The sequence below is a fragment of the Anomaloglossus baeobatrachus genome, chromosome 8, assembly GCF_048569485.1.
Source record: "Anomaloglossus baeobatrachus isolate aAnoBae1 chromosome 8, aAnoBae1.hap1, whole genome shotgun sequence".
In the NCBI taxonomy this organism is placed as follows: Eukaryota; Metazoa; Chordata; class Amphibia; order Anura; family Aromobatidae; genus Anomaloglossus; species Anomaloglossus baeobatrachus.
This window is the reverse complement of record NC_134360.1, coordinates 134,750,259-134,774,339: the sequence shown is the minus strand read 5'-3', so window position 1 is coordinate 134,774,339 and position 24,081 is coordinate 134,750,259. Positions and strand designations below refer to the sequence as shown.

General features: G+C 50.1%; 1 protein-coding gene across 1 annotated transcript in view; it reads left to right on the top strand.

Moving 5' to 3' along the window:
• HMCN1 (hemicentin 1) overlaps positions 1–24,081 on the top strand; it is a 921,797-nt gene that overhangs the window by 430,183 nt on the left and 467,533 nt on the right. Inside the window, exons 43-45 of the mRNA XM_075322013.1 lie at positions 1,776–1,898; positions 2,448–2,609; positions 23,354–23,635. Coding sequence (XP_075178128.1) covers positions 1,776–1,898; positions 2,448–2,609; positions 23,354–23,635 — 567 coding nt within the window. The remainder of the gene's footprint in view (positions 1–1,775; positions 1,899–2,447; positions 2,610–23,353; positions 23,636–24,081) is intronic.

Genomic DNA, 24,081 nt, shown 5'->3' with positions numbered 1-24,081 from the left:
GCTCCTGGTGCCATCAGCCATTCTTGCAGACTTTTGGTCACTGACACAGAACTGACACCTGATGCACCCACACACCTTACAGTATCTGCACTCTGACACTCTAGTGTTGAGCTAGTCTGAAGACCCCAGCAGCCACAGCTGCTGCAGGCAGTCTTTAGTGTCTGGGAGTATGGGTCTCACACTCACACACACTATTATCTCGATCCCACCGCTTGCCACCAATATGTCACGAACCACCGGGGGGGTCACTCAGAAATCCCCCGCGCTGGCTACCAGTACGTCACAATCGGGGGGTAACAAGTGGGGGTCACCCCTCCTTTATACCTCCCGACCGACAGACAGAGCACGTGACGCGCTCTCTAGCGCCCCTCTTATAGTCAGGCCAATTATGGAATTGCCCGACAATAAGCAAGGAGGCCGCTATACTACTTATGCCGATTATTGAAGGGTCCCCGGTGAGAGTAGGGTATATATTCCCCCGACCTCCGCGGGCGGAATATATAAAATCTCCCCGAATCTCACTGGCCTCCCCACAATAATCCTTGGCACAAACTCGCTGCCACCAACCGCTTCACGGTAACTATTAGCCGAACACACAGACGTGGGATTCAAGATCGAGATAACAGAACAGCCCAAGATTAATTATATAATTTAATCAGCCTAAAGCACACTAGAAACTACAATATATACAATAGGGAATCTACAGAATATACATATGTCAGAGTACAGTTACAATCAAAGCATGGGTTACAAACAGGCATACACAGTTCCAGCAGTTACCTTGTGCGTCTGGCCACAGGGGGGCGCTGTAGACCAGGTTTCTAGGATCCTTCCCACAGATGTTTCCTACACGTGACCCCCAGCGAAAGAACACTGGAAAATGGCCGAAGTAGGGTTATCAACCTGGGCAAATCCAGGTCCCCTCCTACCTTAGTGACCTCAGAGGGAGCACTGCTCCACCCCTGGCTGGAGTTATGGACAATATCCACAACATGGAATATGGGCCATAACTTTGCCTGGGAGCGTCGTAGGCGGACGCCAACGCTCTCATTGTGACAGTTATGAATTTAGCTACAGAACGAGAGGACTCATGACTTGTCTACTAGTTCCCCATTGGCTGATATCACGCCTGGGGTATTTCCCCAGGTCCTGCTCCCATAAAAAGGGTGTGCCAGCATCGTCCGCATGCGGAGACACCATTTTTATGGTTGCCATATTTATCGGAAATATGGCTTGCGAGATATGAACCATTTTTTACTGGAGTCGTTCTGTCTGGATAGTTCCATAGCCTTATAATGAGATACAACTCTTGTTACAGGGTGACGGCAGGGGGTCATCCTGCGTCCATTGTTCCCAAGTCATCTAATCTCCATATCAGAGGAGATGGCTGTTGGAGGTGTAAGTGGAACACAGACCAGTTCCTTTGACACCTATCTGCTAAACAAACCGTTTATCCCTGTGGTAAATTTTCTGATTGAAGGAGTTGTGTGAAGGAAAGGGGGGGTGACACCAGGAGAGGGCTTCCTGACATAACTTGAATATCATGATTTATCGTCATATCTCCGGATTTACCTCACAGTATGTCCACCCTGTATGTGGATCAAGGTAGCTTTTATGGTATTATCCACAGCAGTACATACCTATTTTGCTTCACTCTATTGAATTCTCTTGATTACTTGAAGCATGTCTTCAGATGTCTTTCCAGCTACACAGTGCTTAAGATCTTGCCATGTCCTGAAATATTCCTTATATCTCTCATATCTACTAAATCTTAGTGCCTCCAAAGATCAAAAGTTCATCTGAAGAAAGTATTGTTACTGTTATTGAAGGATCACTCATACGTCTTGTGTGTGATTCCAGAGGAATTCCAGCTCCTGCACTGACGTGGACAAAAAATGGTTAGTACAGTATATTACATAGATCAAAGTGCTTGAAGATTTATAGCTCTTCATGTATTTTCTGTATTAATGTTGTACTTAGTAGACTAAAATATCAGCGCATGTTTAGTGTTCATCTTTTGTGATATTTATCATAGATTTCTTGCATTAAACTTTCTCAGAGAAATAGTATGATTGTAGCCTGCAGTAAACAGTAGTAACAATGATCGATTCTGCAGTGTTCTGCTCCATACATTGCTTACAGCCGGCAGCAGATTTCAGCTGATCCTTGTGGTGCCATGTTGGACTCTCACCAATCTCATATATACAGTATGATCAATTGTTTAGCCACATCATTTAGATTTCACATCATGAGGATAATATTATAGGCTTTCTGTACATGTATTCTATGTTCCTTTGAGATTTTTTTTTGTCAGCAAGAACAGAGCAGTATACAGCTTTAAAAAATCCCTCAGGATTATTTGGGATCCATTATAACATTGTACCAAAAAGAACTGAAGCCATTATGGCATCATAAATGGAGCCTTACTCAGTTTTGGTGTGTTGCAGGTTTTACATTGAATCCAGAGGAGTCCGGCCGCATTCGTTATCTTTCTGGAGGTCGTCACCTTCAAATATCAGTTGCTGTGAAGGCAGATGAGGCATCGTATACTTGCACAGCTATAAATACAGCAGGGGTTGCGACAAAGAAATACAACGTGACAGTTTATGGTAAGTGATAGGGCTCGCTCACACAAACATATAACACAGACAAGACCTATCCGATGTTTTATCTGATAGCCCTAGGACCAATGCATTACTAAGGGGTAGTGCCGATCATTTTTTTTCTAAAGACTGAATCAATATGTGGGAAATGTTGCAGCACACTACATGTTGCTCCGATTGTCAGATCACATGCACCCATACAAGACAATTGGTGTGTGTGTGGAATATGGGACTTCACTCGGTTGTCATCCAAGTGCAGTCCACTATATACTGAGACAGAAAATGAAAAAGATGTAGAAATGAAGTTCTCCATCTCCTCCCCTTTGCTCCAATTCTTGCATGAGAGAGAATCAGATCACAGTAAACTGACACTCGACTCCCACTCTGATCAGAATTTGAGGTAAGTGTCATTATCAAAATTGGTGTGATTCTCTTGCATGAGAGAAAACAGGTTCATGTGGCCGGGCATTAAATACTATTGTTTTCCTCTGAAATATTTCCAATGTCAATTACTTTGAAGTTCTCAAAGCAAAACAAATAGCACCAATGAAAACCATCATGAACAAAATCTTGCACATATTTCATAAGTCTGCAAATAGAAAAATTAAGCAAAATGTGGAAATTAACAGGCTAGCCTCTCATCAGTGGCAATAAGAGAATGTTAATTGCATTTGGTTTCAAGATAAATAATAATAAAGTTTTTATTGGCCTGATGCACATAGCAGAGTCTCACGGGTGACTAGGGACATAGTGAGACCTATACTGGCCCTAAACTTGGGGCCCCTGGGGTCACACTCTACCTGGAAGTACCCATAAAGGTAGGGAGGTCTGGGCCTCCGGCCTGACCCTGTCTGCTATCTGGCCCTGACCTAATACCACCACACCGCCAACGCAAGGGTTGGCTGGATACAAAGTAATAAACAAACCTTCCACAAGACAAGAGGTTAAAACTGAAACTCATGCACACTGCAAATATCCACAGAGGAGAGACAAAAAGATACCAGAGGGGATAAACCAAAGGGGAAGGAGAAAGTCACACTAGGGAAGTTTCATACAGTGCAGACAACAAGTCGATGGACACAAAAAAGAAGATTTTCACGGACTCTGGGATATCGCAACAGCTAAGCAGATGCTATCTTCGGCCATGATTCGGGAAACTCCCTAGTCTTATTAGAAGGAGACCAGCTGAAGGTGGTGATTAACAACATGGTTCTCTGAGAAGCCACACACTGCTCCAGGAGGCATTAACTTCTAAAGTGCGCATAGCAGTGGTGATATAACAGCTGACGCCTGGCAGAACAGAGCTCCTCAATAGAAGCCGGGTTGCTTGTTAGATACTAAAGTGTGTACAGAGTCCAACCTGAAAGTAGCAAACTGCGGGTGCCGATCCAGGCAGTGCATGAGAGGTTGTTTGTCGGACTCTGGAGTGTGAACAGAGTCCATCATGATAGTAGTGATCTGGAAAACGCATGACACAGAGCTATAATTACTGGAGAATAGCTCTAAAGCACATCATCTAATAAAAAATTCCACTATTCTTTATTTCTGTAAGGTTAATATAGAATACAACAGAAAAAAATCACTATATGCCTTAGAATTATGGGACTATAGGTATGGTGGGGCCTATAGACTTCCGTGGATGCCAAATAATAGCTAAAAAAAATCAGAAGCAGCAGATATACAGTCACATAGACTTTGTTTGTCGGTGTTTTTCCACAGGATAAATATTATACAAATGACAGTAGATATAAAAAGTCTACAAACCCCTATTAAAATGGCATGTAAAAAATTATACGTAGAAAAATCAATTCAGAACCTTTTCACCTTTAATGTCACAGATCTGTACAAGTCTATAGAGAACTAAACTGAAATCATTTTGAGGGGAAAAAAAGGGAAACTAAAATAATGTGGTTGCATAATGTGGACACCCTCTTATAATTGGGGATGTAGTTGTGATTAGAATTAGCCAATTACATTTAAACTCATGTTACCTAGCAGAGACAGTGGCATGCAAAAGTTTGTGTACCCTTTGTCAAAATTACTATTATTGTGAACAGTTAAACAAGTTGAAGATTAAATTATCTCTAAAACGCTTAAAGTTAGATGATATGTTTCCTTTGTATTTTAGGGAAAAAAATATATATTTTCATCTTTTACATTTTAAAATTGACAAAAAAGGAAAATGGACTGATGCAAAAATTGTGCACCCTGCAAGATTTGTACCAAGTAGCACCCTCTTGGGCAAATATCACAGCTTGTAAACGCTTTTTGTAGCAGCCAAGAGTCTTTCACTTTTTCTTTGAGGGATTTTCATCCATTCTTCCTTGAAAGCCTTCCAGTTCTGTGAGAATCCTGGCTCGTCTTGCATGCATGTGTAGCGCCCCTGAAGCCATCAGGGAGCTACGAGGAACTGCATCTCCACCAGAGTGCAGGGCCTACCCCCTGGGGACCCAGAAAACCAGTGCTGATAACAACCAAACCCTCTAGATAATCCCTGTTTTCCCCAATTCCCCCATAGAATGGTACCAGGCTAGCGTTGGATCAATGGGTGGCCGCCTAGAGGTGGAGCTACTCCAGTCCACTAGATGACCAGGTGGGAGGGGCAGACAATGGACAGTGGACAGTGAGAGATAGTAGTGTGTCGGTGACAGTGAAAGAGAAAGGAAGGACTGTCAAGAGTGTAACAGTGACCTGAGGGCCCAGGCAGTTAGTTGGCAGTGGAGTACGGTGGAGTGCTCCTGGAACTACTCACCAACGTGGTACAGAATCCTAGGTCAGGAAAACGCTCCAGGCAGACCTGATAATCTCTGCACAGTGAGGGAACCATCAAGGACCTCACTGACCTTGAAGTTCGGGACGCAGTAGCAACAGAAGAACCAGGGACAGGACCAGAGACTCCAACCCCACAGGGTTCACGCTACCGTCATACGGACTACTGTAAAAGACAACCAGGAGGGGACCCCCAGCCGCTCCATGCCATGAGGACCCACCAACCAAAGACAGGTGCAGGAGAAAGAAGCCACCAGGTCACTAAACCGGAACTGGGACTAAGGGGACCTGTGGTTGAGACCAGCCAGCCTCGGGTGACCAGTTATCAGCTTACTGTGAGTAAAAGAACCAGTTACACTGCAACTACTTGTGTGGCCTACGTTCTTTCAACATCCATCTGTTTCGCCCTGGGCAAGCCAGGGGACACAGATAACAACACACACGCACCCCACATTCCCTGTAGGTACACCAGCTAACCCAAACATCCTTGTTGCCTTCCTCCAGAGGTTGATGATGCACACCAGGGGGTGGGCCAGGCGGTTGGCTCCGCCCACCGAGGAGCTCACAACACTGGAGGCAGGAAGTAACCAGGCAGTCCAGTGAGGGACATGAGAGAGTGAACAGCAGATTAGCCCAGGCAGGGCTTGAGTGCAGTTCTGTCAGGGAGGAGGAAGTGGAAGGAGTGGAGCCCAGGCAGGGCAAGAGTGAAGGAGTAGTCTAGACAGGGTTAGAGTAAACAGCTAAGTGAAAGTGAAGGAAGAAAGCAGTAAAGAAAGAAAGCCTGAAGTTGGTCTGTGGCTGTGTGCCCAGAAGGAGTCAGCAAGGTCAGCAGACAGTGGTGAAGATCTGCAGTGGGACTGTCTGGAGGTTGCTGGAAGGGCCACGGAGGCTGTGTGTATCCGGGGGTCTGGAGCAGTATACAAAGGGCAGTCAGCACCAGAGCAGGGGCTTTCGGATCCCAGCAAGGCTTGGAGTCGCTGTAAATTGCTAAATCCATTAGTGAAGGGGACGTAGATCCCCCAACAAGCAAGTCCTGATTGACGGCAAAGGTCCAACCACAACGGGGAAACACCGCCACCGCCAAGGCACCAGTTTCCCAGGGCTGGCGCCTGCGGGCAAAGTGTGGAGCTCCTCCGGCACAGATTGCAGTCGGGGAGCGGGTAACCGGTGGGAATCCACCGCTACCAAACAGACATTTCAAAGGTGCAGGGAAGAGACCGTCACCGCTAACTGCAGGGAACCGCAGCACCGTGAACCGTCCGAGGGACCCGTCCAACCAGCCGTTTGTTTACCGAGAACTGTGTCGTGTTTACTGGCTGAGTGAGTACCTCAGTGCCGCAAGGCACAGCGCTGCCCCTGCGCCCCTGCACCCCACTGGCCCCCGGGATCACCAACCCCTACCCACGGAGGGGCAACATAACAACTGGCTGCTCCACATCACCATCCCCGGGATCCCCACATCGAGCAGCGGTGGTGAAATCACCACAACCGTGGGTGGCGACACGAACTATAACAATCCCCACACCCAACCACAAAACCCCCCTTTCACTCACGGGCGAGGAGTGTCGCTCGAGAAACCCCGGGATCCGGCCCACAGCTCGAGCCACCAGGAGCAGCTGCCGGACCCGAGCAGAAGGGGTGAGCGCGGTGTGCTGACACCCTCCTCCCCGCCCGCGACAACTTGGCGTCACGAACAGGATCTTACCGCTCTGCCGTCAGGTAGAGGTGCGCCTTGTTACCGCCGGAGGCATCCGGCAGAAAAATTTCAGAAGCCGCTATCTTTGGCGCGAAAAGTTCCCGCTCGAGCGTCTTCTCGAGCAGTAGAGGCGCGAAGGCCAAAACCCCGCCCCGAGAGAGGAGGGGCCGGAAAGAGCTAAGGGGGACGCGATGGCGGCTGAACGCATGTAGCTGCGGCTATAAAAGCAGGGACGCCAGGACCTTGCGAGAATACCGTTCCTGGAAGCAAACAGTGAAGACACCATGTGGATGCCGTCCCGCGACACCGTACCCCCCGCGCCTGGAACCGCGGCGTGGGTGGAGATCCGGACCGCGCAGCTCTATCAACGGCTGCAGGTGAAGATGCAGCTCCTCATGGAGGAGTGGGAGGCCGACATGGCGGACGTTGCAGCCACCGTGCGGAGACGCGAGGAGGAGGCGGAGAAAGGGAGGGTGAGTGACCCACGTCCCGATGCCCTTGCAGGGCCGGTCGTCGCGGCTGTGGGGCCCGGTCCAAGCCCTCTCCCCCCGTTGCCTCCCTCGCCACCCGTCTCGGAGGCCGTGATCCCGCCACTAGGCCCGCTACCACCGCAACCGGTAGCGATACCCAGCCCGTCCGCCCCAGCGGACCGACCTGTAGCCGGAGCCCGTAACAAACTGGAGACATTACCTTGGAAGGCCCCGAAGATTGTGCCAGAGACAGTCCCCGAGCCGTTTCCCGAGCCGGAGCCGACGACCCGCTCCGAGCCGAAGGCCCGGCTGCGGAAAGCCCCTGTGCCCATCCCCCACACCTCGGCTGAGGTGGCGCCGGGTTGTTGCTGCAGGGCAGCGCCCAAGGCCATGACACCGCGGGATACGCTACCCACTTTCCTGACAGTGGGTAACGTGCTGGATGTCCCGCGGGGCTCAACCCGTGCGCCGGAGCAGGTAGCAGCGCCATACTGGGACAGGGAGCCGACAAAGCTGGGCCTGGAGATCGCGGAGAGGGAGAGAAGGAAAGCCGAGCTGGTGGCCCGAGCCATTCGGGAAAAGGAAAACTTGCGGCAAGCGACCTTCCGTGTCCGGGGCCCGTTCTACGAGGGGCAGGTGAGGCGGTTTGATGTCCGCCGGGGCTACGGGTTCATATACGAACCGGGCCTGGAGGCCGAGGTGTTTGTGGCCCGGCGGGACGTGAATGCCCATCTGCCCGAGGAGCATCCTGGCCGCAATATTATACCGGGGGACATGGTGCGTTACACCCGGCACTGCGGAGAGAGGGGGTGGTTTGCCCTGGATGTAAAGCTGAGGGGCAGCCCGGAGAGCAAGGTGAGCTCTGCATCCCCTCCCTCGGATGAAGCAGCAAAAGGACCGGAGTAGGGCAGCGGATGCCCGTTGCACCGTCCCCGTTGGGACCATCACTGAAGTTGTTTGTTTGAAAAAGTTTAAAAAGTTTGATATGATAAGTGAATTACCGAAGAAGTCACCTGATTTGTTTGTTGATTGGCCTTGTGATTGAACCGGCAGGAGCCGGCACCGTTGTCCCCGTGGGGACCGTTTAAAGTTTAATTGGCATGGGAACTATCCATGGACAAGCCCGTGAACTAGCAGGGCACCACAAACGTTAAGTGGCTTGTAAATATGTTGGGTACCGTTACCGTTTCCGCAATACCACCTCCGGAGAGGCAGGTTGGAGGGAGGGCCCTGAGCAGAGCAGGCTAGGGCCCAGCCACCAAAGGAACCGGTGGCCACCCTCTGGAGGGGAAGGACAGATCCCGCTCGGGTAACTTGTGCTGGACTGTGGGTCAAGGGGTGCTGCCTGGGTTTTAGGGGCAGCATCAGGGCCAGGTTGCTTGGGTGGGAGAGAGCGGAAACCGTGACCGTACACCGTTGCAACGTTAAAAGTAAATGTGCCTCCCGTCTTGGGAAGAGTTGTTATTAAAAATGTATATTATTTACCGTTTATAATGTTATACCGTTTACCTTTTCAGAAAAACAAAAAGGAAAATAAAACCGGTGTTGGACGGGCAGCCCGAGGACGGTCTGCGTTTTGCTAAGGGGGAATGTGTCGCCCTGGGCAAGCCAGGGGACACAGATAACAACACACACGCACCCCACATTCCCTGTAGGTACACCAGCTAACCCAAACATCCTTGTTGCCTTCCTCCAGAGGTTGATGATGCACACCAGGGGGTGGGCCAGGCGGTTGGCTCCACCCACCGAGGAGCTCACAACACTGGAGGCAGGAAGTAACCAGGCAGTCCAGTGAGGGACATGAGAGAGTGAACAGCAGATTAGCCCAGGCAGGGCTTGAGTGCAGTTCTGTCAGGGAGGAGGAAGTGGAAGGAGTGGAGCCCAGGCAGGGCAAGAGTGAAGGAGTAGTCTAGACAGGGTTAGAGTAAACAGCTAAGTGAAAGTGAAGGAAGAAAGCAGTAAAGAAAGAAAGCCTGAAGTTGGTCTGTGGCTGTGTGCCCAGAAGGAGTCAGCAAGGTCAGCAGACAGTGGTGAAGATCTGCAGTGGGACTGTCTGGAGGTTGCTGGAAGGGCCACGGAGGCTGTGTGTATCCGGGGGTCTGGAGCAGTATACAAAGGGCAGTTAGCACCAGAGCAGGGGCTTTCGGATCCCAGCAAGGCTTGGAGTCGCTGTAAATTGCTAAATCCGTTAGTGAAGGGGACGTAGATCCCCCAACAAGCAAGTCCTGATTGACGGCAAAGGTCCAACTGTGGCGCCCTAGGACCTGGTCGCCACAACGGCATTGCCCTCCCGGGGGTTAATGCTGAGCCTGGAGGTAATGGGGAAATCTACTGGCCAGTAAGTTAACATCCACCGCAGTTTCTCCCTCAGGCCAGTAGGGGGAGCTCTGAACCTGAAGTTTCAGGGAGCTTCCTTAAGCCTGACCTGGGGGAGGAGTTAGGCAGTCTGTAGGACGGAGCAGAAGTGAACAGACGCAGAGTGAGCTGTCCTGTGAATCTGGGGCCTGGAGCTGGAGCAGCTTGGCCCAGAGAAACAGGAGTAGCTGTGAGGCAGCAGAGAAAGACTCGGACATCGGAGTCTGTGGTTGCCAGGGTATAAAATCCGTCCCTGGTAGCCGAATCCGAAGGGCAGGAGAGCTACAAGCCCCCTGGCCCAGTCACACCCAAGGTACAGCTGCAGCATCAGGGCCCGGTGTGGACCCCAGCGGCGAAGCACCAGAAAAAGGGCCTGCGCAGCCACCTACAGAGGGAAGGGACGTACCATTGGTCCCAGCAGCGAAGAGGGCCATTGCTGGATTCAGGAAAGCAGGGTCCTATCACCACCAGGAAAAGTACAGGAGTAGGCCTCATACTCAGCTGGCCAGAACGCTCTCCCCAAGTACTTCCAGGCCGACCGGATCCCCATCACCATCTGTAACGGTCTCCCAGGACTGGACTGTTCCCAGAGTAAAGAGGAAAAGGTAAAGAGACTGTTGTTTGTGCCTGGTTCTTTCCTCGCCTGTCGGCCCTGCACCGTGTCAGCCACACAACACCATAGGCTCTCACGGGCACCAACTGTGCCCCGGGCATTGCTCCACCTGTGGGGAGCAGTACCATCATTGCTGCCACAACACCATCCCGGAGGCCTCACACAGCAGCGGCGGCTCAGTAGCCGCATACCACAGGTGGCGTCACGAACACAAACATTAACAAGCAAGCCACATAAACTACTGACACCCACCAGGGCCACGGAGCCGGGCCCAGCCACCACTGACTACCACCGGACTAGTCCGGCCCGGCACCGGGTGTCCCATAGCCCTGGGGTGGGCGAGTCAACTTTTGGCGTCACGAACAGGATTTCGTGCCCGGTCCCACCGGGTACTGTGCGCCTGCCGGAATTGTGCTTAAAAGACTGTGTACTGGCTGCAGACCACCGCCGCCATTAGCCTCGCCGAGCGCAGGAAGAAGGGGGGCGTGCCTGACGAAGAGCGCGAAGGGAGCGCGCCATCAGAGCAGAGCGCTGTTAACCCCGCGCGACCCGGAAGGAAATTTGAAAAGTGAACGGAGCCTGGTAAGGTTCACTAAGGGGGAGGAAGATGTCCGACTCAGAGGGAGGGCAGGTGGCTGCCGTAGCCCGAGACGCCGCAGCACCAGCCGAAGCAATCCCAGTCGCCGTCGCCCCAGCCCCCGCTGTAGCGCCGGTAATGCCGATCACCATGCCATACATACCGGGAGCGGAATGGCTGCCGCAATACTCCGGGGAGTCCCATACCTTGAGTGACTTCAGAGAAAGCCTGCACAGCTTATTCCGGGTGTATCCGCTGACTGAGAGCCAGAAGGTGGGCATAGTAATGGGACAGCTAGCCGGCGCAGCCCAGCGTGAAGCGAAGTCCTGGCCTGATACAGATAAAGGGACAGCAACCCAGATACTGGCCAAGCTAAAGAGTACGTTTGACACCCGCACCGCAGCAGAGATAAAGATGAGATTCTTTGGGTGCAAGCAACGGACCACAGACAGCATAAGGGACTATGCCTTAAACCTGCAAGAGGCCCTGAAAGCAGTTAAACAGGTGGACCCAGAGAGTGTACGTGAAGAAGACAAACTCCTAACTGAGCAGTTCATAGAAGGGCTCCTGTCAGATGCCCACAGGACCCAGCTGCGTATCATGGTCCTGCAGAACCCTGCTCTGGACTTTGCCAAGTTTAAGGACCAGGCCATCAGGGTACTGAGAGAATCTACGCCGAATGACCCAGTACCTCTCCGGCCTCTTGCTACCACGTACCCTGGGGTGATGCCTGCAACACGAGCCACTGCAGGGGCTGAGGCGCAGTCCCTGGATAAGGATCCCACTGCAGAGCTCAGACAGCAGGTCCAGGAGCTGACCAAGACTGTGGCTGCCCTTGCCAAGACCGTGCAGTCTCTACAAGTGACCCCCTCGCCTGCGAAAATCGAGTTGGCCTCCAGCCCAGAGGACGTCCCATGGATGCGACAGAGAAGGATTCCGCCGACCCGAGGCAGAGACACAGACCGGTATGATTCAACAGGACAACCGATCTGCCGCAACTGCAACCAGGCGGGCCACATTGCACGACGCTGCCCTTTAAATGGGCCGAGCCTGGGGCCAGGAGCCGACCCCCAGGTGTAAGGAAGCCCGGCTCCAACCCCAGCCGCAGCAAGTATGTGGGAGGACGACCGGTCCTTCCCATTGTGCTGGATGGGATCCCTTTGAATGCCCTCCTGGATACGGGGTCCCAGGTAACAACCATCCCCCACAAACTGTACAAAAGATATTGGGCTGATTCAGACATTGACCATGGCCCAGATGATGATTTAACAATTGTGGCCAGTAATGGTCAGCCCTTACCTCAAATTGGGTACAAAGAAGTAACCATTAAAGTGGGGCGGGTGGAGTTGCCAGGTCAGGGGATGATAATTGTAGATATTGATCGCAAAGAATCTGACCCACTGCTAACCATTGGTACAAATGTGATAGAAAATTGTATTGCCGAAGTGATAATTTTGTTGCAACAGGCATCTGAAACTGCCAGCTCCGGACAGCAGCGTGCCCTACAGAGGGAGATCAGAGCCCTGATGAGGAGGCAGCAGGTAGAGCTGGCCGGAGGAGAAATTGGCAGTGTGAGGGTAAGTGATCCCCTCCCCATTGTAATACCCCCAAGAAGTGAAATGTTGATATGGTGTCGGGCAGCAATAGGCCTCAAGGGTCAGGATTACCATGCCTTGGTAGAACCGGTGTATTCAGACAGTAGGCCTGGAGTCCTGATAGCCAGAGGGGTAGCAGACGTCCGCAAGGGGAGAGTGCCCGTCCGTGTCTTGAATTGTGGGGAGGAGGAGGCCAAATTGCCCCGGTACGCCACTGTAGCAAAACTGTACACTGTCAGCAACAATACCATTAAAGCAGTGGAACCCTTGATCCCGTCCGACCAGGCGGAAGACAATGGCTCCAAGGGGCAGCCGGAAGACTGGTGCCAAAAATTACATGTAGGCACCGACTCCACCCCCTCGCACCAAAAACATGGGGTTTACCGGGTGGTACAGGAGTACGAGCGGGTCTTCAGCAAACACCCCCTAGATTTTGGGCAGGTGAAAGGGGTTAAACATCAAATCCCCACGGGTGATCATCATCCCATTAAAGAGAGATACCGCCCTGTACCCCCCGCACAGTATCAGTGTGCCAAGGAAATGTTACGGGAAATGAAGGAGGCTGGGGTTATCAGAGATAGTTGTAGCCCCTGGGCAGCTCCACTAGTGCTCGTAAAGAAAAAAGATGGTACAATGAGAATGTGTGTAGATTACAGGCAAATTAACCGCATTACACATAAAGATGCTTATCCACTGCCCAGAATAGAGGAGTCACTAACAGCCTTAAAGTCAGCTAACTATTTCTCCACCTTGGATCTCACCAGTGGGTATTGGCAGGTTCCCGTGGCAGAGGCGGACAAGGAGAAGACTGCATTCACGACACCAATGGGCCTCTGTGAGTTCAATTGCATGCCATTCGGGCTCTGCAACGCCCCAGGGACATTCCAAAGGTTGATGGAGTGCTGCTTGGGCCACCACAACTTTGAAACCGTGCTGTTGTACCTGGATGACGTAATAGTCTACTCCAAGACTTATGAGGACCACCTGAAGCACTTAGCAGAAGTGTTTGAATCCTTGTCGAAATATGGCCTGAAGATCAAGCCGTCCAAATGTCACCTCTTGAAGCCAAAGGTACAGTACCTGGGTCATGTGGTCAGCGCAGAAGGTGTGGCACCTGATCCGGAGAAAGTCACTGTAATCAAGGACTGGCCAAGACCCACCACAGTGAAGGAGGTGCGGCAGTTCCTTGGACTGGTGGGCTACTACCGAAGGTTCATTGATGGTTTCACCAAGATAGCAGCGCCCCTTCAAGATCTCCTGGTGGGCCAGCCAAAGCAGGCTAAGAAGCAGAGCCCTCCATTTGAATGGAGCAGCCAACTGGAAACATCCTTTGTCCGGCTGAAAGGGGCTCTCACGGGAGAAGAAATTCTGGCCTACCCTGACTACAGCCATCCGTTTGTACTGTACACAGACGCCAGCAACGTGGGACTGGGAGCAGTTCTGTCCCAGGTGCAGGGAGGCAGAGAAAGGGTGATAGCGTACGCCAGTAGGAAGCTTCGGCCCACAGAAAGGAATCCAGAAAACTACAGTTCCTTCAAGCTGGAGTTCCTCGCTATTGTTTGGGCAGTGACTGAACGCTTCAAGCACTATCTGGCATCGGCCAAGTTCACCATCTTCACGGACAACAATCCGTTGACACACCTGGCAACAGCCAAGTTAGGTGCAATGGAACAGCGATGGATGGCCCGGCTGTCTAACTTTGACTTTACCATCAAGTATCGGGCTGGCAAGAAGAATAACAATGCTGATGCGCTGTCCAGAATGCCTCACTTGCCCGAGTCTGGAGAAGACATGGATGAACTCGAAGAGATAGAGTTACCGGCTTTCCATCACCAAGGTGTGTCCCAGTGTGAGCATGCTGTGGGAGTGAAGCGCTCAAGCCAGCACGGGGTCTCGGTCAACCCCTTACTCCACCATAATTGGGAAGAAACACAGAACGGTGACCCGGCCGTGCGATTGGTCAAAGAGAAGCTAGCGCAAGCTGAGACCCATCTTGGCCCAGACGCTCCAGAGGAAGCCCAGCAGCTGTGGAAGGAGAGGGGACGACTGTTCACCTACCAAGGCAAGCTCTGCAAGAGATATGTCAACTATCGAACAAATGAACTTGTCTGGCAGATAGTGGTTCCGCAGAGAGATGCTCCAATGGTCCTAGCAGCGTATCATGATAACGCAGGACACTTCGGGTGGAAGAAGTTGGAGGCCCTACTCCGTGATCGGTTCTATTGGGTGCACATGAGAAAGATGATCGAGAAGTGGTGCCGAGACTGTGGCCCGTGTAACCTGAGGCGGAAAGACGATGCCAGCCAAAGGTCTCCCCTACAGCCAATTGTCACAAAGCAGCCCCTGGAGTTGGTGGCCCTGGACCACGTGAAGTTAACACCAAGCCGGTCAGGCTATGTGTACGCCCTCACCATTGTGGACCATTACTCTCGTTGCCTGGTAGTAGTGCCTGTGAAGGACCAGACAGCCAGGACAGCAGCTAGAGCGTTCCAGGCATCCTTTTGTCGACCTCACGGCTATCCGGAAAGGGTACTGACTGATCAGGGTCCTGCATTCGAGGCTGAAGTGTTCCAAGAGTTCTGTAACATGTACGGTTGCAAGAAAATCCGAACCACACCGTACCACCCCCAAACCAATGGACTGTGCGAGAAAATGAACCATGTGGTTATTGATATGCTGAAGACCCTACCGCTGGAGGAAAGGAACCAATGGCCAGAAAAGTTGCCAGATCTGGTAGACCTGTACAACCATATCCCAGTGAATTCGACCAACTGCAGCCCCGCTTACCTGATGCGAGCCAGACCAGGCAAGTTGCCTGTAGACTTTGAGATGGGGACTGTGTCGCCTGAGGCGGTTCAAGAAATAGAGGATTGGGATACAGAACGGCAGCAGCGGTACCGTAAGGTCCAGGAGTGCGTAGAGAGGAGCCTGTCTCAAGCAAGAACGAGACAAGAACAGCATTACAATCAAACAGCCCCAGCAACTCCCTTAGCACCTGGAGAACAAGTCCTCAAGAAGAAGCGGAAGACGCATAAATTGGATGATCAGTGGGAAAACGAGCCCTACACCATTATCCCCTCTAACTTTGACAATAGTAAGGTATGCCTCATAAGCAAAGATGAAGGCAAGACCTATCAAGCAATTTCCCGAGACCGCCTGAAAGCGTGCCCTGAACGGTGCAGAATCCAAAGAGAAATGGAAGGAGTACAAGGAAGTCCCCAAAGTCAAGAGAAAGAAGGGGAGATGATTCAAACCATCCTTGGAAAGTTCCCCAAAACTTGGACCCGAATAAACAATGCCATCGTGGTACCAGTTTTGACGTTTCCGCAGTTGGTCGAGCCAGAAACAGAAAAGGTTCCGGATCCACCTAAAGAATCGTCTGCTCCAGCACAAGATGACACGCCAGCAGTGGGACAGGAAGATCAACCCCCTGTCAGTGGTGAACCTGCCATACCATTGGTGAATCTTAGACCACAAAGGCAACCATCCCGCTTACCTATTGGGGTTAGGCCCACCTGTAGCGCTGAGGTAGAAGACGCACCACGTAGTCAGGGGCAAACACCAGAGATACGTAGGTCCCAGCGCAGCACTCGGGGACAACCTCCTCTCAGGTACAGGGAGTCAACTATCTAAAGGAAAAGAGTACTTATTAGAATGTAAATAGTTATGCAAATGTCTGTCATGTTATGTACAAAATGTTTTCTTTTTCTTTGATTGCGAAAATGGACAATTGGGCCACTGGACTATGGGTGGCCAACACTCAAATTGTTCATAGTTAGCACCAGTGTGCCTTCACCCCTGAAGAAAAACCCGTCCGGCGTGCATAGAGTGGGGTCATCAATGCTCTGACGCACGCCCAGAGCCTACGTTGGGGGTTTGAACGCGGCGGGTCCCCCATGGAGCAGTGTAATGGACACCCGGCAGGGAGCCACACTGGACTCTTATAGTAATGTTTAAGGTTGTAACGTTAAAGAGAATGTGCCTCCCATATTGGGATGAAATGTATGACATGTTATGTTTTATTTCTACAGTCCGGGAGTACTGAATTCAACTAAGGGGGAGTGTGGCGCCCTAGGACCTGGTCGCCACAACGGCATTGCCCTCCCGGGGGTTAATGCTGAGCCTGGAGGTAATGGGGAAATCTACTGGCCAGTAAGTTAACATCCACCGCAGTTTCTCCCTCAGGCCAGTAGGGGGAGCTCTGAACCTGAAGTTTCAGGGAGCTTCCTTAAGCCTGACCTGGGGGAGGAGTTAGGCAGTCTGTAGGACGGAGCAGAAGTGAACAGACGCAGAGTGAGCTGTCCTGTGAATCTGGGGCCTGGAGCTGGAGCAGCTTGGCCCAGAGAAACAGGAGTAGCTGTGAGGCAGCAGAGAAAGACTCGGACATCGGAGTCTGTGGTTGCCAGGGTATAAAATCCGTCCCTGGTAGCCGAATCCGAAGGGCAGGAGAGCTACAAGCCCCCTGGCCCAGTCACACCCAAGGTACAGCTGCAGCATCAGGGCCCGGTGTGGACCCCAGCGGCGAAGCACCAGAAAAAGGGCCTGCGCAGCCACCTACAGAGGGAAGGGACGTACCATTGGTCCCAGCAGCGAAGAGGGCCATTGCTGGATTCAGGAAAGCAGGGTCCTATCACCACCAGGAAAAGTACAGGAGTAGGCCTCATACTCAGCTGGCCAGAACGCTCTCCCCAAGTACTTCCAGGCCGACCGGATCCCCATCACCATCTGTAACGGTCTCCCAGGACTGGACTGTTCCCAGAGTAAAGAGGAAAAGGTAAAGAGACTGTTGTTTGTGCCTGGTTCTTTCCTCGCCTGTCGGCCCTGCACCGTGTCAGCCACACAACACCATAGGCTCTCACGGGCACCAACTGTGCCCCGGGCATTGCTCCACCTGTGGGGAGCAGTACCATCATTGCTGCCACAACACCATCCCGGAGGCCTCACACAGCAGCGGCGGCTCAGTAGCCGCATACCACAGGTGGCGTCACGAACACAAACATTAACAAGCAAGCCACATAAACTACTGACACCCACCAGGGCCACGGAGCCGGGCCCAGCCACCACTGACTACCACCGGACTAGTCCGGCCCGGCACCGGGTGTCCCATAGCCCTGGGGTGGGCGAGTCACAACCACAACGGGGAAACACCGCCACCGCCAAGGCACCAGTTTCCCAGGGCCGGCGCCTGCGGGCAAAGTGTGGAGCTCCTCCGGCACAGATTGCAGTCGGGGAGCGGGTAACCGGTGGGAATCCACCGCTACCAAACAGACATTTCAAAGGTGCAGGGAAGAGACCGTCACCGCTAACTGCAGGGAACCGCAGCACCGTGAACCGTCCGAGGGACCCGTCCAACCAGCCGTTTGTTTACCGAGAACTGTGTCGTGTTTACTGGCTGAGTGAGTACCTCAGTGCCGCAAGGCACAGCGCTGCCCCTGCGCCCCTGCACCCCACTGGCCCCCGGGATCACCAACCCCTACCCACGGAGGGGCAACATAACAACTGGCTGCTCCACATCACCATCCCCGGGATCCCCACATCGAGCAGCGGTGGTGAAATCACCACAACCGTGGGTGGCGTCACGAACTATAACAATCCCCACACCCAACCACAAAACCCCCCTTTCACTCACGGGCGAGGAGTGTCGCTCGAGAAACCCCGGGATCCGGCCCACAGCTCGAGCCACCAGGAGCAGCTGCCGGACCCGAGCAGAAGGGGTGAGCGCGGTGTGCTGACACCCTCCTCCCCGCCCGCGACACATCCACCTCACCTATCCTCTGGGACCTGGCCCTGCTTGCGGAGGGCCTAACATCCAGGCTGCCACTAACACCAGCCCAAGTACTGAAAACTGCGCAGCGGCGGCTCCATCTACATAGCCGCAAACCACAAGTGGCATCACGTGTGATTTGATTGTTATTCAACAATCCCTTGTAAATATCCCCTTTTTCAAAAAGCACCCAGGGCATGGAACCGGGCAACGGCCACCAAAGTGACGTTCCCCAGTTATACACCGCCCGGGACCGAGTACCCCATAACCCTGGGTGACACACATGGCTCTTTTGATGTCTAGCTACAGATTTTCAATGATCAGGGGATTGTGAGACCCATTGAAAAACCTTCAGTTTGTGCCTTTTGTGGTCGTCTATTGTGGATTTTGACAAATATTTAAGATCATTTTCCATTTGTTAAAGACATCCTCTTTTTAACTTCAGTTGAATGTAATTATGAAACTTTCTAAATGTAATTTGTTTTATTGCTTTAAGCTCCTGTATTTTAATAAAAATCTGTTCTAGTCACAACAAAGTCATCCAGATTGCGTGTTGCATTTCTGGCCTCAGTTTTACACATACATATGTCTATCCGTAAAACAATGTACATGGGCTCCTTTAAAGGTTTAAAAAGTTCTGAAAAGATTATTTTTGGTGTTATTTTTTGTGTGTTGACTTTTTGTATCCCAATGAATCAAAGAATATTAATTCTGATGTCTTGACACTTAGACACTATGGCCACAATTCAGCATTGCCTTAGTGCTGTGTTGTTTGTCTAGCGTTGTGCTTTTCACATTTTTTTTGTTTGCACCCAACTTATAATTGTATTTGTTCCTTTTTTGAAGTCTATTTTATGTCTATTTTATGTGTGGTCATCTATTTTTTTGTCTTTGTGAATGTAGTCTGTCAATTCCGGATGTTTTAGTTGCATAATTTGGCGCAACTTCGCTCTTGTGCATTTTTCAGTGGGGCAAATACAATACATTTTTGTTGCAATTTTTGGGACTTTAAGCTTAAAAAACATTTTAGCCAGGAAGAAAACCTACTTTTAACTTCATGAATCACGTGCCCTATTTTGATGATTTTGGCTCCAAAAGCAATTAATAGCACAATACAAAAAAGGATAGTGGTTACAAAAAGACACTGCAAATTATGACAAGGGGTCAGCATTTTAAAGGGAATATGTAGCAAGGTTGTGCTGCGTCATGTAACATTAGCATGATGAAGGGGCAGAGACCCCGATTCCTGCAATGTGTCACTTACTGGGTAGTTTTGCTTTTTGATTATCTGCTACAGATCTACCACTATACTTCGCACTGTATAGCCCCCCACATCTCTAAGGGACATATCTTTGTGTACAATGTGCATAGACAGAAAGCTGCCAATCAGTGGTGGGAATGGGATTATATAGAGCTCAATAGTAGGGAGAACTACATGGCAGAATGTTGTTAGTTCTCTGTTAGAAATAACTTGACTGATCCACTGAGGATCAAGTTCAATTTGATTTTCATGAAATTCGCAGTTTCCTGCACATTCAAAAACTTTAAAGGGTGCTTTACACGCTGCGACATAGCTAACGATATACCATCAGGGTCACGTCGTTAGTGATGTACATCCGGCGCCATTAGAGACATCGCAGCGTGTGAGAACAAGGAGCAACGATCAACGATCGCAAAAACGTCAAAAATTATTGATCGTTGACACGTCGCTCCTTTTCATAATATCGTTGGTGGTGCATGCCGCTGGTTGTTCATCGTTCCTGCGGCGTCACACATCGCTATGTGTGTCGCCGCAGGAACGACGAACATCTCCTTACCTGCGTTCACTGGCAATGAGGAAGGAAGGAAGTCGGCGTCATATTTCAGCCGCTCATCTCCGCCCCTCCTCTGCTATTGGGCGGCCGCTTAGTGACGCTGCAGTGACGTCGCTATGACGCCGAACGCACCTCCACCTTGAAGGAGGGATTGTTCGGCGGTCACAGCAATGTCGTTGAAAAGGTATGTGCGGGTGACACTGCCGTAGCGATAATGTTCACTACGGCAGCGATCACCAAATGTCGCACGAATGACGGGGGCGGGTGCTATCGCTAGCGATGTCACAGCGTGTAAAGCACCCTTAAGACTGAATCTGCAGTTGCCAAAAGTAAAAAAATCGTGCCCGGCACTATTTTCTACATTGGTGAAGCATTACAGAGTGGGTTAATATCAATTTGCATTGCCACATGGGTTTTCCCATAATGCCCTGCAGCTATAACATCTTACGGATCATCACACCTTGTATATTGGTGGTCATTACCTGGGTCATCACAGATTAAGAGTTCCCAATGGAGCACAGGTTGTTCGACAGAGTAGTTTTCCATCTCCACAGTCACTGGGTCTCTCTTCTGTAGTGTGTAAGCAATTATGGTCAGCAGGGTCTCCTCTCTCATCTATAGAGTGTAAGCCCTTATGGTCAGCAGGGTCCTCTCTCTCATCTGTAAAGTGTAAATTCTTATGGGCAGCAGGGTCCTCTCTCTCATCTGCAAAGTGTAAACTCTTATGGTTACCGGGGTCCTCTCTCGCATCTGTAAAGTGTTAACTCTTATGGTCAGCGGGGTCCCCTCTCTCATCTATAGAGTGTAAGTAACCAAGTGTAACCAAGAATCTGCAAAAACATTAGTGCATGCCCTCATCATCTCCCGCCTCGACTACTGCAACCTCCTGCTCTCTGGCCTCCCTTCCAACACTCTTGCACCCCTCCAATCTATCCTAAACTCTGCAGCCCGCTTAATCCACCTCTCCCCTCGCTACTCCCCAGCCTCGCCACTCTGCCAATCCCTTCACTGGCTTCCCATCGCCCAACGACTCCAGTTCAAAACATTAACCATGACATACAAAGCCATGCACAACCTGTCTCCTCCCTACATCTGTGACCTAGTCTCCCAGTACCTACCTGCACGCAACCTTAGATCCTCACAAGATCTCCTTCTCTGCTCCTCTCTTATCTCCTCTTCCCACAATCGTGTACAAGATTTCTCCCGTGCATCCCCCATACTCTGGAACGCTCTACCTCAGCACATCAGACTCTCCCCTACCGTGGAAAGCTTCAAGAGGAACCTCAAGACCCACCTCTTCCAACAAGCCTACAACCTACAATAGCCCTCAGCCCAGTAGACCACTGCGCAACCAGCTCTGTCCTCACCTATTGTACCATCACCCATTCCCTGTAGACTGTGAGCCCTCGCGGGCAGGGTCCTCTCTCCTCCTATACCAGTCTGTCTTGTACTGTTAATGATTGTTGTACGTATACCCTCTTTCACTTGTAAAGCGCCATGGAATAAATGGCGCTATAATAATAAATAATAATAATAATAATAATAAGTCCTTATGGTCAGCAGGGTCCTCTCTCTCATCTGGCATCTGGAAAGAGTAAACTCTTATGGTCAGCAGGGTCCTCTCTCTCATCTGTAAAGTGTAAACTCTTATGGTCAGCACAGTTCTCTCTCTCATCTGTAAAGTGTAAACTCTTATGGTCAGCACAGTTCTCTCATCTGTAAAGTGTAAACTCTTATGGTCAGCACAGTTCTCTCTCTCATCTGTAAAGTGTAAACTCTTATGGTCAGCACAGTTCTCTCATCTGTAAAGTGTAAACTCTTATGGTCAGCACAGTTCTCTCTCTCATCTGTAAAGTGTAAACTCTTATGGTCAGCACAGTTCTTTCTCTCTCTCATCTGTAAAGTGTAAACTCTTATGGTCAGCAGGGTCCTCTCTCTCATCTGTAAAGTGTAAACTCTTATGGTCAGCACAGTTCTCTCTCTCATCTATAAAGTGTAAACTCTTATGGTCAGCAGGGTCCTCTCTCTCATCTGTAAAGTGTAGACTCTTATGGTCAGCACAGTTCTCTCTCTCATCTGTAAAGTGTAAACTCTTATGGTCAGCAGGGTCCTCTCTCTCATCTATAAAGTGTAAACTCTTATGGTCAGCACAGTTCTCTCTCTCATCTGTAAAGTGTAAACTCTTATGGTCAGCACAGTTCTCTCTCTCATCTATAAAGTGTAAACTCTTATGGTCAGCAGGGTCCTCTCTCTCATCTGTAAAGTGTAAACTCTTATGGTCAGCACAGTTCTCTCTCTCATCTGTAAAGTGTAAACTCTTATGGTCAGCAGGGTCCTCTCTCTCATCTGTAAAGTGTAAACTCTTATGGTCAGCACAGTTCTCTCTCTCATCTGTAAAGTGTAAACTCTTATGGTCAGCACAGTTCTCTCTCTCATCTGTAAAGTGTAAACTCTTATGGTCAGCACAGTTCTCTCTCTCATCTGTAAAGTGTAAACTCTTATGGTCAGCACAGTTCTCTCTCTCATCTGTAAAGTGTAAACTCTTATGGTCAGCAGGGTCCTCTCTCTCATCTGTAAAGTGTAAACTCTTATGGTCAGCACAGTTCTCTCTCTCATCTGTAAAGTGTAAACTCTTATGGTCAGCGGGGTCCTCTCTCTCATCTGTTAAGTGTAAACTCTTATGGTCAGCAGGAGCCTCACACTCATCTGTAAAGTTTAAACTCTTATGGTCAGTGGGGTCTTCTCCCTCTCTCACTTCTAAAGTGTAAGCTTTTATGGTTAGTAAGATTTGTTCTTTCTCCTTTTCTCCATGTTTTTTTTTTGAGCAATTTCAATCTTTCCAGTATTTATTCACAATAAATCAAATTTTGGGAGTAAATTTGGCAATTTTGAATTTCATAACATCTGCTCCTCTAACCATAAACATCTGATAATAAAACAGTTATTTTACATGAAAGAATATAGCAACTAGCCCAGGCTAGGGTCTCTATTTGTACGTTATGTTGCTCTCAGATTAGGTCGCAAAATATTGGTGACATATTCTCTTTTAATTTCAGACCTGTGTGACTAGTATATACATATATATTTTTTGTTACAGTACGTCCTACTATATCTGAAAATTCAAAAGTTCCCATTGAAATTGCGAAAATACAAGGAAGCAATCTAACTCTTGAGTGTGACTCCATTGGAGATCCAGTGCCCATGTTAACCTGGCTGAGAGATGGCACTCCTGTGATTAATGCAGATGGCTTCAGACTCCTAGACAATGGAAGACAGTTTAATTTAGAAAACATTCAGCTTTTACACTCTGGCTATTATGTGTGCATAGCAGTAAATGTGGCAGGACAAGCTGATAAAAAATATGACCTGAAAGTGCTTGGTAAGTAACTTTAGATGCTGCCTTTATCAAAATAATATTTAACAAAATGTCAGATCTTTGTTTCAGGTACCAATAGAAAAATATAACTATGTTAAAAAGGGTTGACAAAAAGTATATTACTTGTTCCTCAGCAATATTACCAGACTTAAAATATGTTTTTATTAAAGGGAACCTGTCAGGTGCAAAACGGAGGCAAATCCATAGCTAAAAAAAAGCTGCAAAAACCCTGCAAAAACGCCCAGTGTGAACAGAACCTTAGGTAGGGATTAGTAATATGCACCCAGAACTGCTCGTTGGTTCTGGGTGCATATTGCACCTGACAGGTTCCCTTTAAAAGTGGTGGCCATATCTATTATGTGGGTTGATCATGAGGGCTGCGACTTCACTCTGGTGAGGTCACTTAGAGGATTTTACGTATACAGCCCCAGGTGGTTTTCAGCCCCAAC